The 18,010-nt window shown below is 34.2% G+C and overlaps 3 protein-coding genes across 4 annotated transcripts in view; 2 read left to right on the top strand and 1 right to left on the bottom strand.

The window, feature by feature from the left end:
- Positions 1 to 1,163, bottom strand: part of abcc4 (ATP binding cassette subfamily C member 4 (PEL blood group)) — a 34,532-nt gene extending 33,369 nt beyond the window's left edge. Inside the window, 1 exon segment of the mRNA XM_016449079.1 lies at positions 985 to 1,163. Within this exon segment, the coding sequence (XP_016304565.1) occupies positions 985 to 1,070 (86 nt within the window). The 5' untranslated portion in view covers positions 1,071 to 1,163.
- Positions 1,130 to 12,449, top strand: cldn10a (claudin 10a). Of its 2 annotated transcripts, none has more exons than XM_016449080.1 (8): positions 1,130 to 1,183; positions 2,350 to 2,421; positions 7,957 to 8,187; positions 10,259 to 10,420; positions 10,535 to 10,616; positions 10,693 to 10,797; positions 11,761 to 12,053; positions 12,177 to 12,449. In XM_016449080.1, the coding sequence occupies exons 3-7, from the start codon at positions 7,968 to 7,970 to the stop codon at positions 11,903 to 11,905; spliced, it is 714 nt and encodes a 237-aa protein (XP_016304566.1). In that variant the 5' UTR covers positions 1,130 to 1,183; positions 2,350 to 2,421; positions 7,957 to 7,967; the 3' UTR covers positions 11,906 to 12,053; positions 12,177 to 12,449. The 2 variants fall into 2 exon arrangements, with proteins under 2 accessions (XP_016304566.1, XP_016304567.1); XM_016449081.1 differs by lacking the exon at positions 1,130 to 1,183 and adding an exon at positions 1,699 to 1,758.
- A 4,119-nt stretch (positions 12,450 to 16,568) lies between these two features.
- cldn10e (claudin 10e) overlaps positions 16,569 to 18,010 on the top strand; it is an 8,393-nt gene continuing 6,951 nt past the window's right edge. The window contains exon 1 of the mRNA XM_016449348.1: positions 16,569 to 16,800. Coding sequence (XP_016304834.1) covers positions 16,569 to 16,800 — 232 coding nt within the window. The remainder of the gene's footprint in view (positions 16,801 to 18,010) is intronic.

Genomic DNA, 18,010 nt, shown 5'->3' with positions numbered 1-18,010 from the left:
ATATATATATATATATATATAGTATTTATAGAGTTTTAGCTTTTAGTTTTAATTACTTTTTCTTATTTGTAAGTCGCTTTGGATAAAAGCGTCTGCTAAATTACTAAAAGTAAAAGTAAAGTAAAGTAAAAATGGCTACCAGGTGGTGTAATTGTTCAGCGATTGTATGAAAAAAAAATCCCATTAAAAGATAGAAATTCCTGAAAAAAAGGCTTGTTTGGCATAGAAAACTGACTTTTTTTTTTTTTTGCTTTATAATAAACATTTTTTCTAAAACTTTTACCCTTCAAATCAAAGTCAGTGTGGTGTAACCAAAAAAGCAAGAGCTATTCTTTTTGTCCCGTGACAAAAAAAAAAATGTTATTACATTTTCAAAAAATAAGAAGTTTATTTTTAATGAAACCCATGATTTGCTTATGTCAAACAGAGTAATCCCCTTAAAAAAACCTTCTTTTGAAAAAAAATAATTTTTTTTTTTTTTTTTAAACGTTATAAAGATAATGATTAAGCTCAATTCTTTTTAAGAATTACAATAAATAATTAAAATGAAGACTGAAGATTAAATTCAAATATGATTAAATAAGGAGTCACTTTTTTCAGAAATGTATGAAACGTTCTAAGAACGTTTTTATCATGTCAGACCCTCTTTCGTCATTAACCCACATGGCTATTCCGGTACATGAAAGCTATTAGAGTGAACACCGGGAAAAAATACTGGAAGGAAAAGAAGTGGGTGGTGAACAGGACCAGCTTTCCCCGTGTAACAAAGCACTGGATCAGATACACAACTGATGGAAAGACACCTAAAATCCTCTGAATAAAGAAGGTTGAACTAATAATGTCTTTAGTGTCAGAAAATGTACACATAAGGGAACGAAAGTCACAAAGCTTAAATTCTTTCATACAGGCTGTTAATTTCAGAGGGAAAACACATAAAATGGCCCATCTCTTTCTCCTGTATAACTTAGAGGCATAAAAACTTACCAGAAAAATATCTGTGAGAAGAGATTAGCCGTGGCGGACGGGTTGCTCTTCGCATCTTTCTTTATCGGCTCCATATCGATCGCCATCCTCCCTGCAGTTCAGCCGGACACTGGGACCCCACGCATAACCTGCGAACAGTGCGACACATCTACCTTATAAACTGTTGTGTAACTTTCTAACACTCACATGTTGTCGTCGAGTAAGTACAGGCGGAGGTAAACCCTTCATTTCCTACTGCGAGCGCGCCTGTCTGATCAGCCATTGGCTCGACAATCCTTGGGTCACACGTGATTGGCTCATAGGCAGGACGTTTACATCCTTCATACACACCTCAGATCAAGCTGACGAAATTGCGAACCTTACTATGGTGAAGACTTATCTTATGAATATTAATTAGGGCATGCTTACGTTGCTTGGTAACCCTCTTTGAGTGTTGCGTCAAATGGCCTAATTAATATTAAGGAGCGCTCTTATGTGCCAGCTTCGCCTATGCAGCCAATCGGTTAGGCCAATTGAGGCAACGTCACGTCGATTAATTAATATTAATGAGCAAACGCTTCACCATAGTAGGATTTGCTTGTGAGCAACAGTAAAAGGATGAAACAGCAAATTTACAGAAAATTGCTTTGAGGTGGAATTGCTGAAGAAGTGAAGGATGCAACTTTATGTTATTACTCTTTAAAGCAATAAGATTCTGATCGACTATTCTGACACATGAGAGAAAGAGATGCACATTTGTAGCTTTGATTGTGTAATTGTGCCTCGTACTTTTGGGTGAGGAGGCTTCTTGTCTACCATCTGTTCTTTATTAGCTCTGCATACACAACCCACTCATGCAGTGTGCTGGAAGCAATCATCTTTAATTAGATTGTCTAAAAAGAGAAAAACAAAAAAGCAACACAAAACAAATCTTTCTTTTCAAATAGGCTATATTGAATGATTCAAAATTAAATTGACTTATTCCTGTTGTTCCAAACCCATATGGCTTTTTTCCCGTTAAACATAAATGGACACATTATGAATAATGTTGGTTGTTGTTTTCCATACAATTACAATAAATGGGGACTGTGGGCACCATTAAAGTATCATAAAACGAACAGACCAAAATGTAGTCTAGTCTTTAAAATAAAAACATTTCTATGTGAACTCAGTCAAGTGATTCATTAAAGACTTCAAAAGGATGATTTATTCACTGAAAGAATTTTCATTTTTGAGTGAATTTTAAATATGTCCTGAGAGAATTACATTTTAGCCCAATCACGCATCTCATTCCTCTGTGAGAAACATGTACTGCAACATGCACTGTATGTTTATTCTCTCTCTTCCTTCCTCTGTCTGTCACTCTTTCTTGGATTTCCGATACAGATAAAGCACTGAAAGAGCAGAAGATGAGAGACCCACAATGAGACAGAGCAGGTGGCCGCTACACTGATAAAGGTAATGCTGACAAACACACACACACACACACACACACACACACACACACACACACACACACACGTGAGAAGGGAAGCCCTTTTCTGTAGCCTCCAAGAATCAGCCGAACATAATCTGCAAGGAGTCACAGCTGTATATCAGGAATGATTGACTTCCACGCAATGTTCTGTATTGCAAAGAAATCCTGACTGTTGAGTCATTATTACTTTGCTTAAATGTGAAATGTGAACATCTTAAATGTGAACTTTACACCAGAGGCCAAGCTCCAGTAAGGGATTACATATTTCTGCTGGAAAACTGACCCAGAAAAAAAAAGCAATAAAACATGGATCAGCGGCATTTCGGTTATAATAGAATCTGTTGATTATCTTAATTCTGGGAATTTGTGGTCAGTTGGAAATCAAATGTTCATACCAGTGTTTAAAAACACAGCAAGCTTGTGGATTCCTTACTGTTCTCACATGCAAATGTTTTATTCTAGGTTACATAAGAAAATTAGAGCCATAATTTATATTCTAAAACAGGGCCCATTTTCCCCCGTATCGCTGTGTAACACTGAAAGAGGCCAACTGTTAAAGGCACAGTTCATGCAAAAATGAATATTTGCTGAAAATTTACTCACCCTCAGGCCATCCATAGATGAGTTTGTACAACATATTTCAAGAAATTTAGCTTTAAATCACTTGTTCACCAATGGATCCTCTGCAGTGAATGGGTGCCGTCAGAATGAGAGTCCAAACAGCTGATAAAAACATGACAATAATCCACAAGTAATCCACACCACTCCAGTCCATCAATTAACAACTTGTGAAGTGAAAAGCTGCGTGTTTGTAAGAAACAATTCCATCATTAAGACATTTTTAACTTCAAACTCTTGCTAAAATGTGAGTCCTCTGTAATAATGAATCCTTTCTTAAGTGAAAAAGTGGTCTTGTCTGAATCAGGAGAGAAATATGCACAGATCAAGCACCGTTTACAAGTGAAAACAGTCCAAAACAGTTCTAAAAAAAATATGCTGGTGGATTTTGATTTTAGAGGACAACTGGGGATGGACTTTATCACTGGAGGAAGCGTTATTATGGATTAGCGACAGTTTAAACCCCCCTTATGATGGATTTGTTTCTTAACATGCAGCTTTTTGCTTCTCAAGTTGTTAATTGATGGACTGGACTCGTGTGGATTACTTGTGGATTATTGTGATGTTTTTATCAGCTGTTTGGACTCTCATTCTGACGGCACCCATTCACTGCAGAGGATCCATTGGTGAGCAAGTGATGTAATGTAAAATTTCTACAAATCTGCTCTGATAAAGAAACAAACTGAGGCCTGAGGGTGAGTACATTTTCATCAAATTTTCCTTTTTGGGTGAACTATTCCTTTAACCTTAGCTCTGTCTGAGCATCCCAAATGATATGCTTCAAATTTATGTGGTGTAAATACAGTAGCTGCATTGCACATAATAAGCATATACAGTCACGTTTATTTTTTCAGTCAAATTTCCCGGGAATGTCATCATGGAGTTCTGTCATAAACAGGTAAATCTTTTAACCTTAGTTAACCTTAGTTAAACCTTAGTTAGTCTTGCATGCAAATATAAACTAGCTTTTGTGTGACTCATTTAAGTCTTTCGTATTTATCAAAGAAGTCAAAATCTTTAGTCATGGTGATGTGAGGTTTGTGACCTTTACGCTTCCTAAAGATGAATAACTGCATACCTCAGTCAGCATGCTTCAATCTGCCTCATCTGAATGATTCTGCAATTATAAAACTGCCACTTTCTCCCTTTCATATGGCAAGATTAATTTCACAAATGCAATTTGCAACAATATAATTGCATGTTGGAGGTGATACACGTGTTTAATGCGCCTCAGCACAGGGATCTCCTTGAGGGAATCTGTGGTTGCTATGGTGGCAGATATTTAGTTTGACGTTCTCGCTGACCTTGTATCACTCAGCAACAGCTCACCTGCAAAACAATTACAGGCTGTTTTGAGTCGTCCATCCCCACTGGCATAAGAGTCTCTATAACATGTTTAGTGGAACAAAAGTTATTAGGAATTTTTTTTATTTAGTAGTTTTCGTTGTCATAGACCACTGATCTATATAATAGATCAGTGTCATAGGTTTACATTAAAAAGAGACTCATGTCTTTTGACCCGATACCAAGCTTTATTGTTTTTGGCCAGTAAGCCACTACCACTAATAGCAACCACATATAAATTTGAAAAAATAAATAAATAAATAAATTTAAAGTCATTGCTAAGTTGTTTTACGTCTTTTGTGCTTCAGTTTGGCAATTTTTTCTGAGCAGATAAACCTGAGGGCCAACTCACTCTCATGGCAATTCGTAACTATTTTATGTTTTGGCGATTTTGGTGGCTAATTTATGCACGTTGTCATAGACCACTGATCTATATAATAGATCAGTGTCATAGGTTTACATTAAAAAGAGACTCATGTCTTTTGACCCGATACCAAGCTTTATTGTTTTTGGCCAGTAAGCCACTACCACTAATAGCAACCACATATAAATTTGAAAAAAAAAAAATAATAATAAATTTAAAGTCATTGCTAAGTTGTTTTACGTCTTTTGTGCTTCAGTTTGGCACTTTTTTCTGAGCAGATAAACCTGAGGGCCAACTCACTCTCATGGCAGTTCGTAACTATTTTATGTTTTGGCGATTTTGGTGGCTAATTTATGCAATCACATTTGTATGTTTTTGTACGATCTGCTTACGTCCCATTGACAATTAGGTTTAGGGGTGGACCTTCAAAAAAAAAAAAAAAAACGTATATATATATATTTTTTTATTTTATTTTTTTTTTTATTGTACATTCCTGTATGAATCACATCGTATGAATTTATAAAAAATCGACAACTCATCTGTACTATTTTTTTTTTTTTAACCCAGAATCTACATAGAAACATCCCAACAACACCCTAACTTAAAAGTTACCAACTTTTGTGAAAATTCACAGTTTCTTTAGAACATGTAAATAATCTAGTTGGTTTATTTTTGTAGCCTATTGATTTTGTATAGGTTTCATTATGGTCCTGATATGGACCTGATATGACATTGTTGTTATATTGGCCTAATAAATAAGTTATTAAATTAAATTATCAATGTAACTGATACTACCTGAAACATTACATAATTGTAATTTATGTGTTCTTGGCTGAGGCGAGCAGCTGTTGACTGAAGAAGCCTCATGTTTTGGTCAGGTCAGGTTATGTTTTGTAACTCCCTCTGGGGGGACGGAGGGAAACCATTAACAGGATCTGAGACTGAGAACAGGCAGGAAGACCCATCTGACCTTCTCTAACTGGTGCCTCCTGGTTACACAAACATGCACTCGAACTCATACAAAAACATTTACCCTTTAATTATTCTTGACAAATATGTCTTTTTTTTTTTTTTTATCACCGGTGACATTTTACTAAAGTGAAGATCTGTTATTTTAAGCTCAAGGTGAAGTGAGCACACCAGAAGCATGTCTGAAATTCTAGACAGTGAGGATATTTTACATGCACTCTCACACTCTCCAGTTCTTGAGGCACTCTATGTGCAAACTATAGTACAAAACATACTTTTGTTAGGACAAATGCACAAACATGAATAGGAGTGTTAAGTCAAAACCTGATGCTTATATATTATTACATACTTTTTTTGATGGTTAAAGGGATAGTTCACCCAAAAATAAAAAATTCTGTCATCATTTACTCACCCTCATGTCGTTCCAAACCTGTATGAGTTGCTTTCTTATGTTGAACACAAAAGAAGATATTTTGAAGATTGCTGGTAATCAAACAGTTGGTGGTTGCCATTGACTTCCATAGTATTTTTTTTTCCTACTATGGAAGTCAATGGCAACCACCAACTGTTTGATTACCAGCAATCTTCAAAATATCTTCTTTTGTGTTCAACATAAGAAAGCAACTCATACAGGTTTGGAACGATATGAGGGTGAGGAAATGATGACAGAATTTTCATTTTTGGGTGAACTATCCCTTTAAAGAATCATCATATGAAAAAGGAGCTACGGTCTACCCAAATTCTTACCTCTAGATGGCAACAAAACTTCAGATTAGAATCTCAACCTCGTCCAATTATTATCGTTATTATCGTTAAATAAAAATAAACGAAATAAATGAATAAATAAATAAAACTTTGACTTAAAAAACCTTTTGAAATAAAGTAAATAACATTTATAAACATTTCATCCCAAACTATAATTTCAGATTTTTTTCATAGTTTAACTTGATATATTAAAATAACTAAAACTAAAACTGAAATATAAATTAATGAAATAATAATATATAAATAAAATTGATATTATTATATTATATAATTTATCTTTCACTCAAATTAAAATGAAAACATAAAATATAAAAATTAAAACTAATTCAAAATATTAATAAAAACTATAATAGCATCCCAATGATACTAAAAATAACACCAAACGAATCCTTTAAGCTAAATGACAAAAAACTAAAACTAATAAAAATGCCACACACACACACACACACACACACACACACACACACACACACACACACAAAGCTAAAAATTTGACTAAACTTAAAATTAAAATATAAAAATAAAAGGTAATTCAAAATATTGATCAAAAACTAAATAAATAAATAAACCCTCAAACTAAAAAAAATGTTGAGAAACACAAAAAATGTTGATCAATACTAATAAAAATGCCAAACACACACACACACACACACACACACACACACACACACACACAAAGCTAAAAATTTGACTAAACTTAAAATTAAAATATACAAATAAAAGGTAATTCAAAATATTGATCAAAAACTAACTAACTAAATAAATAAACCCTCAAACAAACAAAAAACTGTTGAGAAACACAAAAAATATTGATCAATACTATACGATACTAAAATGTAACACTGGTCCAAATGAATCCCATATGCAAAAATAAATAAATAAATACTGATGAGAAACACATGCACAAAAAAATGACAAATATTTCAACTAAAATGAAAATGAAAACATAAAATATAAAATGAATAACAACTGTAAAAATATAAATGAATAAATTCAAAATATGAATAAAAACTAACATAGTATCCCAGCGATACCAAAAATAACACTGGTCCAAAGGAATCCTATATGCAAAATGACATCTCGCACATCAGACTCTGAGCATTTTTCACCAATATCTGCTTGAGGCGTTGGCTTTTCAGGCCCTTCCAATAACAGCCATCTTTAAAGTACTCACCTCCTGACCTCCAGCATCTTTGCCGACTCACTCAAAATGATTCTTGCAGAGTGATGTTTGGGTGGGTGCGTATACGAGTGTGTGTGGTGTAGTTAATGTGAAAACAAAAGGCTATTGGTCAGCTGTTGAAAAGATTAGTAGCCAGAGCCCTCCCTGCTGAATATAAAGCAACTTTGAGGTGGGAGACCCATCAACAGACAATTCAGTCCAGACTGAGCACCCCTTACCAAATTATTCGTTCCTGCCTTAAACGGGACTTTTGTCTGCATTTCACTTTAACAGAACGTGGGAAAATGGGCAATATGGCAACAGAGATCATTGCCTTCCTTCTCACCATATGCGGATGGATTCTGATCTCCTCCACGCTCCCGACTGACTACTGGAAAGTGTCCTCAGTGGACGGGACAGTCATCACCACGGCAACCTTTTGGTCCAATCTCTGGAAGACGTGCGTTACGGATTCAACCGGAGTCTCCAACTGCAAGGACTTTCCTTCTATGCTTGCACTGGATGGTACTTTATTGCTTTTTTCAAACATTTGTTGACTTTTTGTTTCTTGTCTGAGTAAATGGTCTGAGTGTGTGTGTGTGTTTATGAGAATTGCTGATCTTTTGTAGGTCCTTTTTCCTACCTCCAGAAAGTGCAGCTGTCTAATTGTTCGGAAACAGAGTAGCATGGTGTTGGATTGCCCTAATGCTGTTTTGGCAGAAGCTTCCACAACACAAACCGAAGCCAAACCGATCACTTGAACATTTAAACAGGGAGTTCATTGTGATAAAGTTGCACTTGATGCATTCTGACACCAGTTTGAGAATGCAATGAAGAACCAAGTCACTATTTTAGTGCTAAAAGAGATGCAAAATGATTCTCAAACTCTATTTCCCTGATTTATTACAACAAGTAGGAAAATAGGGTTTAATAACCATGCACTGATTTAATTATGTCTGAATGACTCACCCACAAACAGAAGGAAGATTTAAGGAATGCAGAGACACAGAAAACTTGTTCCCTCAGGGTGCCGTGCAAAAGCAGTTTAAACAGGTGAATGATGCATTGAATAATTTTAATGTATAATTGTCATGTCTCTACATGGCCATACATATTTGTGGTGTGACCTCCCTGCCAGTTAACTAGAGAGTTTAATGGAAGATGCTACATTCATTTAAAGGTACTATGCACTATTAGCAGCATTAAACAGAATTCCAAATAGAACTAAATTTGCACTTCGTACCAGTGAAAAAAATGCTACACTCTTAAAAATAAAGGTGATTCACGATGCCATAGAAGAACCTTTTTGTCTAAATGGTTCCATAAAGAACCTTTAACATCTGAAGAACCTTTCTGTTTGACAAAAGGTTCTTTGTGGTGAAAGAAGGTTCTTCCGATTATAAAAAGGTAAGAAAGAGATGGTTCTTTAAAGAACCTTTGACTGAATGATTCTTTGTGGAATCAAAAATGGTTCTTCTATGGCATCGCTTGAAGAACCTTTTGAAGCACCTTTATTTTTAAGAGTGTAGGGTGTTGCTAAGGTTTTTTTTAGTGGTTGTTAGCATGTTGCTATGTGGTTATTAAGGTATTCTGGGTGGTTCAGGTGTGTGAATGTGAATCTATATTTTTTGCACACTGCTTTGGATCTTCTGCCAGATGAAAATGATAAGTCTGATCACTTAAAAGTAGCATCATGACATAAATAAGATATTACTGAAGGTGCAAAAATGACTTGTGTTGGTCCCAGTAGTAATACGTTGAAAATGATGAAGCAATCCATAATATGTTGGCATGTATGTCATTTTTCCAGCAAAATGTATTTTAATAATTAATAAATATAATAAATGTAACATTTTTTGACTGTCTTGGAGTTCACTGTATAATTCTGTATATATATATATATATATATATATATATATATATATATATATATACATATATAAAATTGAAAGTACCTTACATAAAAACAATTATAATAATAATAACATTATAATTATACACATGATGTTATAAATTATTCTACATTTATAAGTTTTATAATTTCATCAAATGTTCTTTATATGTAAATTGCTATCAAAATAACAACAACAACAACAAAAAACTGTTTTCTTATTGTAAAAGAAAATGTATATGGCTTCTGCTGTTCCTATCCAGGGGATCCAGGTGTGTCGTGGACTGATGATCTCAGCTGTGTGTTTGGGATTTTTTGTCGGTTGAAAATGATGAAGCAATCCATAATATGTTGGCATGTATGTCATTTTTCCAGCAAAATGTATTTTAATAATTAATAAATATAATAAATGTAACATTTTTTGACTGTCTTGGAGTTCACTGTATAATTACATATATATATATATATATATATATATATATATATACATATATAAAATTGAAAGTACCTTACATAAAAACAATTATAATAATAATAACATTATAATTATACACATGATGTTATAAATTATTCTACATTTATAAGTTTTATAATTTCATCAAATGTTCTTTATATGTAAATTGCTATCAAAATAACAACAACAACAACAAAAAACTGTTTTCTTATTGTAAAAGAAAATGTATATGGCTTCTGCTGTTCCTGCAGCTTATATCCAGGTGTGTCGTGGACTGATGATCTCAGCTGTGTGTTTGGGATTTTTTGGAGCTATCCTGGCACTAGTGGGCATGAAGTGCACTAAAATAGGGGGATCAGAGACCACCAAAGCCAGGATCACCTGTCTGTGTGGACTACACTTCATTCTCAGTGGTAAATGTCGCCTGACCTAGGTCATGTTTCTTTTTTTTTCTTTTTTTAAGCATTTGCAATGATCACTTTTGCAAACGACAGTGTCCTGTAATTATATACCTGTCCTCTCTGCAGGAATCTGCTCTATGACCGCCTGCTCTCTCTACGCACACCGGATAACATCAGAGTTCTTTGACCCCTTATTTGTGAAACAGAAGTAAGTAACATTGCTGCAATTGCTAGTATGCATCCTATTTCTTACCAACACCGGTCTTTGGCCTGTCTGCTTTTAGATTTGAGCTTGGTGCAGCCCTGTTCATTGGCTGGGCAGGATCTGTTCTCAGCATTCTTGGAGGATTTATCTTTTGCTTTTCCATGACAGAGGGATTCAGCATCAGGTCTGATTCTTAGATTATCCACTTACATACTGTGTCACCTGTTTTAAAGGAGTCTGAATTTTTCTAAGGTCATATAATTTGTCATTTTCATGTCAGCAACCGATATTAACAAATGAATGCCCATGTATGTCAACAATGCCTATTTGGCTCATCCATGTAATTTAAGTTTTAATTTAAGTAATTTTAACTTCTTCTTAAAGCAACTGTGTGTATTTTTGTGACTTTGGATTCCCTCACCGGTTAAGGGAGTGGAATTTACTGTGGTAAATATGTCACTGTCGTAATTACAGTGGATAGCTCAACATTCATTTGCTGCTGCCGTAAAGCAATCCGCTTTTTCGTGGCATTTCGTACCTGATCACCAAACTTACATACTCCCAGAACAGACGTTTTGGCGGGAGCATGGGAAAGAAACTGAAGCCAGGAACTATATTTTTAATTCTAATGGTCAGAGAGCAGGTTGGCGAAAAACAAACAAATGAACAAACAAAAAACTGACAAACATTATAAATAGAAAAAAAAGGTAAAAAAAAAGACATTTTAAATATGCTGTCTAATCAGTGTTATTTGAATATTATCATTATATATATAAAATGTACTGGTATTTTTCTGCCAGGACATTATCCAGTAATTTTATGGACATTTCCATTAACCTTAAAACACAACACAATGAAGAGCAAAATTCAAAATACAGGCAAAACACCTGTAAAACGTAAATATGGAAAATTCCTTCACATTAATATTTGTTTTTATTTCAGTGTTAATTTTAAATAGTTTTAATACTATTTCAACTTATTTTTTCTGTTTGTTTTTTTTTAGGTTTAAAGTTTTCAAGTTTAAATTTTTCACTAATATTTATTTTATTTTAGCTTTAGCTTCAAACACCAAAATGGTTTTTAATAGTTTTACTTAACAATACCAACAATGGCTGTAATGGGTTGAAATCATTCTCCTCTCTGACAGGGAGTACTCCTACAACGGCGCCACGTCCTTCATATCAACACGAACCAAGATCACAAAGATGGGCAGAAACCCCGAGACTCCTCAGAAAGACCCTCCAGAACAGAGCTTCTCTGGCAGGCAGTTTGGGAGGAATGCATATGTTTGACTGTAAAACTGAAAATAATAACAAGTGAAGGCCAACAAGCATACACTGTATAAAGCCAACTATCAAACAAATCCTTGAATGGAGAACATGAGATCACGTTGCTTAAGGCTGCTTTCATCATTTGAGGCATTGAGAAGACTGCACAGAGGTAAATGTTATATATTATAAATATATATCCTATCTGAGTCAATCAGAGATTTCTATTTTCAGAGATTATTTTGATGAGATATGCCTATAAACAATATATTGCAACATAGAATTTTTTTGTCAGGAAAACACATATTGCCTAAGAGACCTCAAGCAAGCTTTCCAGGTCTGCCAATGTGATAGAATTGCCAGATTTCTTCACTTGGGACGTTGAATGAAGTCAGGTGAACCGATGACAGAGAAGACAGGGAGAACAGCTGCGCTCCACTGACCACAGGAACAAGCTGTCTCGATTCGGAAATTGAGTCGGAGCTCACATATTGCTCTGGTCCTGGAGTCTCTCTTCACCTCCTGATCAGTGGAAACTCTAGACTCTGACCCCGGTTTTTAGCGCTTCCGTGGGCCACTGCAGGCTGGCAGAATCTTCTTGATTCTTCCTTAAACAAGTGTTCAGTTTCTCTGTGCTTTTTATAAGAAGGTTTTAAAGTATTTTATGACATAATAAAGTGCATCATTGTCATTTTGTCTTGGACTGTGGTTCAAAATTTGGGGGATTTGTATTAATCCAGAGACCACAGACAAATGAACATTTACATACACCATAAAAAGACTGCATTAAATGGATCAAAAGTGTAGACATTTATAATGTTACAAACGTTTCTATTTCAAATAATTGCTGTTCTTTTGAACTTTCTGTTCATCAAAGAATAATAAATGATAAATAATGTATCACGGTTTGCACAAAAATGCTAAGCAGCACAACTGTTAATAATAATGAGGATAACATCCCTCCCAAAACAATATGGGATGCAACAATAATAATGCACCAAATCAGCATTGATTTCTGAAGGATCACATGACACTGAAGACTGGAGTAATGAATGCTAAAAATTAAGATTTGCATCAAAGGAATGAATTACATTTAAAAATGTCACAATATTACTGTTTTACTGTATTTTTAAACAGATAAATCTGCCTTGGTGAGCATAAGAGACTTCAAAAACGGGAAAAAAATAACAAAACACAAACCATTTTATATCTATAGGGGCTTTGTTGTGTTTTCATATATATATATATATATATATATATATATATATGTGTGTGTGTGTGTGTGTGTGTATTTAATTATTCAATTTTATTCTATTATTTTATTTTAATTTAAGCAAATAATTTTATTTGCTCACTATAGACTTTGACTTTTTAGACTTTTTAGAACTAACCAGTAGACTGTAATGGTCCTGCAAAGGTTTCATTTCCTTTATACTCCATAATTAATGATTTTCTTTTTATTCTTTTGATTTGGGGGTTAAATGTGACCTGGACATGTTCTTCACAGGTTTTGTGAAAATCTTTTCTCCACATCTTTTAAAATTGCAGTTAGCAATTTACTATGTGGGCGTTACTGGATGGTTGCTTACTAAGTTTCTGTTATATTCTGATCTTAAGACATGGCTGGGTCACTTCTTCAATTCAAGTTTATGGGATTTTCACCAGTTTTTCTGTTTGATTTCATCGAAAAGAAATGATACAGCTTCCTCACTCAAGGCTACGTAAAATTTGAGGTATCATTCATGTCTGTACTAGAAATAGTGAAGGAGAATTTATGCACCAAATCTGAATACTTGGGCTTACAGATTTGTTCAAATTTCAAATGTAGCAAGTACTACAAATTAAACAACTCGACCTTCATCAGGAGTGACTGAATGTAAAAAATGGCCAGCAGAGGGCATCATGGTCTTGTTTTAGACAAACAAGAAAGGACATCTCTTACTATCCCTGCCACTGAAGATAAAGAGTCTTAGTAAGAGGTGAGGCACTATTTCTAAAGAGACATTCAGACAATGGCTGAGACTCTTTCAGCAAACAAAGGTGAAATTCAAATTCCAGTCCTGGCTTCATCAGATGAAATGCCATACCATACCATACCCTAGCCTCCCCCGCCATACCCCAGTTGTTCATCGCCATACCACTGCAAGCAAGACCTACTAAACCTGACCAAAGTTCATAACGCAACATCAAACGCTGGCTCTGGGATATTACCGCACACACACACACACACACACACACACACACACACACACACACACTATTATAACGCCAGCATACGTAACTAAAGATGCTGTTATCCGGCGGAATTGGGACTGGTGTTATAATTGTTGTTGGGCAATACCCCACACACACACACACACACACACACACACACACACACACACACACACACACACCTGATAACACTGTCTTAATTAAGTCAATCGAACACACATGCACATACTCGAACACACACACTTTTATGAAATTAATAATGCTATGAACCCTGAGGTTATTATCTGGAAAAATAAAGGCCCTTTTGAAAACGGCCCTGAACGGTACCTATGCACCCTCCAGTGAAAAAGAAGTGCGCTTAACTGTACTGAATGCACACTTATGGTGTACTTGAAATTTTAAAAGTATATATTTTTTAAACTGCACTTGCAGATAAAACATTAATGAAAAAAGGGCCACTAAGTGTACTTACAAAGAATATACTTTCATGTAGCACACTTAAATACCCTTTTAAAAACCGCACTTTGTAATAATGTCACATTAAAAGTTTTACTTTAAGTATATTTTTCAAATCATTATGTTTTAATAATCTTTTGTCGTGCTTTAAAGAAGTACACTTATCTTGATGTGTTGACTAAGCACATGTAAAGTACTTGAATATACACTCTCAGAAATTAAGAAAGCTGTCACTGGGGTGGTACCTTTTCAAAAGGTACACTTTTGTACCTATTAGGTTCTAATATGTACACTTTAAGTACTAATATGTATCTTTAAGGTACCAAACTGAACCCATTAGGTACAAACATGTACCTTTTGAAGAAGTACCGCCCCAGTGACAGCTTTTGTACCTTTATTTCTGAGAGTGTCATTTAACTGTGGTTTGTTATTAAATATTTAATTTAAAGTTAATATATTTACTAAAATGCAGCTTCATCATTACAAATGTGCAATTACAAACCTATTTTAAATATAAGACATACAGGTTTCAATAGAAACTAGATAAAAAAGTTTGTAGATAAATGTTGAAGTTGGCTTGAAAAAGCCGACCCAGAGAGTTTGAAGTAGTTTTAAAAGCTTGAAATCTGAAGGTTTTCAGTTTGAAACAGTTAAGTTTTAATTTAGTATTTTAAAAGGTAAAAAACAGCTAAAACCAGCTGGTTTAACAAAAAACAAAACAAAAACAAAAAACAGCTAATACCAACTGATTTAGGAAAAACCAGCTAAAAACAGCTGATTTAACAAAAAAAAAAAAAAAAACCCACTTGATTTAGAAAAAAAGGCTAAAAACCAGATAAAGCCAGCGGATTTAGCTAAAAAATAAATAAATAAATAAACCAAGGTAATTTAACAAAAAACAAAAAAAAAAACATGTTGCAAGCATGATTTAATATGTTGATAATATGGTGCTTGCATGTTACAGCTGAAACCAGCTGGTTCATAAAAAACAGCTAAAACCAGTTAAAGCCAGCTGATTTAGCAAAAAGATAAGAAGCTAAATACCAGCTCAAACCAGTTGGTTTAGCTAAAAAAAACAGCCAAAACCAGCTGATTTAGCAATAATAATAATAATAATAATAATAAAACAGCTTAAAATCCAGCTAAAACCAGTCAATTTAGCAAAAAAAAAAAAAAAGCCAACAGATTTAGCAAAAAAGCTAAAAAACAGCTAAAAAAAACAGCCGATTTAGCAAAAACAAACAAACAGCTAAAACCAGTTAAAACGAGCTAAAACCAAGCCAACTTAATTTTAGTTGACCATAAATGCTGTCATTACTTTCGGCAGTAACCATATTTCAAACACAATAGAAATAATTATGAAATTACATATAAAGACGTACTTTAGTCCTACTTAAATGGGGCAAAAAGCACTATAATACATTTGGATTTAATTGCAATTAACATGCAATTAAGTGCTGAAAACATTAAATTCAGTTCGAACTTAAGTATATTCTTTTAAAGTATATTATTTACATAAGTACACTTTGTAAAAGTGTGCTAAAGTGTACTTTTCCCACAAAGCCCTGTGCTGTGCTGTGCTATGTTATATTAAATATAAATGCAAATAATGACGAATAAGGAGTTTAAAACTAGACGGCTGGCCTGCATGTAGTGTGTCCTCAATGGGAAGTTTATATATATGAAATATGAGCTGAGAACCGAGGTAAGCGTTCTCTCTGTCCTCCAGAAACTTAAAAACAAGGCCCATGGGAACATGGAGAGTCATACATTCACATCAGCATAAAAAGAAGCGAGTTTAGTGGCCAGTCCTTGGCAGAGCAGGCTAACAGAGTCTTAGGAAGAAACAGTTTAACGGATCATGAACTGACATGTTGATGCTGCAAAAAACAGAGAAAGAGATGCTGGAAGTGACGACGTTTTGATAAAAAAGAAAGACTACAAAATAATAACAAAGTGTGAGGTAGGTGGTTTAGATAACTTGGAAGCAGTGAAAAGAGTGTTAACCAGAGCAAAGATGAAGATCCGTGCTGAGCAGATCTGGGGCTTCCTGTTAGCGGTTCTGGGCTGGATCTTTGTCGCCTGCTCCATGGCCATGGAGTGCTGGAAGATCTCCTCTATCGGAGGGCAAGGTGGGAGCAACGTCATAAAAGTGGGCTGGTACTGGTCCAGTCTGTGGAGGGCCTGCTTCACAGATTCCTCTTCCACATCTAACTGCTACGACTTCCCCGTGCTGTGGTCCGTGGAAGGTATGGACATGATTAAAGTCTTTGAATGTACATGGGTCAAAGACGTTAAGATGTCCGCATCAAAAGAAATTTACAAAAGTGATTTTATGTTCATAGAAAGCACATTAAATGTAAGTAAAGTGTCTACTTTTAAGGTTTCAAATAAGTTTTTGGAGGATAAAATGTCAAAATTTGGTTGAAATAATGTTACATTGTCATTCAGTGTAACACAATATTTATGTAAAAATTCGAACAACATGCTTATTCTGACGTGTACATATTAAAATATATAAAAGAATAAGGGAGCATATTAAATTGTATTGTGTTTTAAATGAGTAAGTTCTTACTGACAACTGGGCAAACCTAGGATAGTGGCAAATTTAAAAAATGTAAAATTACAACTAATTAGTATTTAGGGGTGAAAGTAGTCTTTTAATATGTCATAAATTGATTTTTGTTGTAAATATGCCTGACAAGATTGTTACACTGAATGACATTTTAGTGGGTCTCTTCTGTAAATCAGGGGAAAAATGTATGATATTTATTTTTTGCTCAGAAAAACAAAAACAAAATTGTAATTAAATTAAATGGAAAACTTTTACATTTTTTTGGGAAAAACAACAACAATTTAAAGCAGTATTACACTTATTGTTTTTATGCTTAAACCCTTTTTCGTCTTTTTTGACCCACGTTTAATTGTTATAATTAAAGAAAGAGACAAAATAAATTCATTTCTTAAACAGTTTACATCCCAAAGCTCTCAAGTAGGTTAAAAATAAAGGTTCTTTATTGGCATCTATGATTCCACAAAGAACCTTTCAACACAATAATAAGTGTTCCAAAAGTTTTTTTGTTTTTTTGCAGTGATGCCATAGAAGAACCATTTTGGGTTCCTCTGAAAAAAACTTTCAGTGAACAGTTCTTAAAAGAACAATTTTTTTTCTTAGTGTGAAAATCATTTTAATAATCTAAAGAAACTTTTTCTACTATAAAAAATATTGTTTAATGGAAAGGTTACAAGGATGTTAAAGGTTCTTGGAGCCATCAATGCCACAAAAGAACCTTGATTTTTAACCCTTTGGTGCTGCCCGCGTGGCGGTCAAATATGTCAGATTTTTTTTCTCACTATATTTTAGTTTGATAATGTTTTTATTTTATATTTGTGACCCTGTCTGTGAAATCCAGGCTAAAGTCTCAAAATCTAATTATGAGATAACAAGCATCAAAGTTT

This window comes from Sinocyclocheilus anshuiensis, unplaced genomic scaffold (assembly GCF_001515605.1).
Source record: "Sinocyclocheilus anshuiensis isolate Anshui unplaced genomic scaffold, SAMN03320099.WGS_v1.1 scaffold55, whole genome shotgun sequence".
Classification (NCBI taxonomy): domain Eukaryota; kingdom Metazoa; phylum Chordata; class Actinopteri; order Cypriniformes; family Cyprinidae; genus Sinocyclocheilus; species Sinocyclocheilus anshuiensis.
This window is presented reverse-complemented; position numbering and strand designations above follow the sequence as displayed.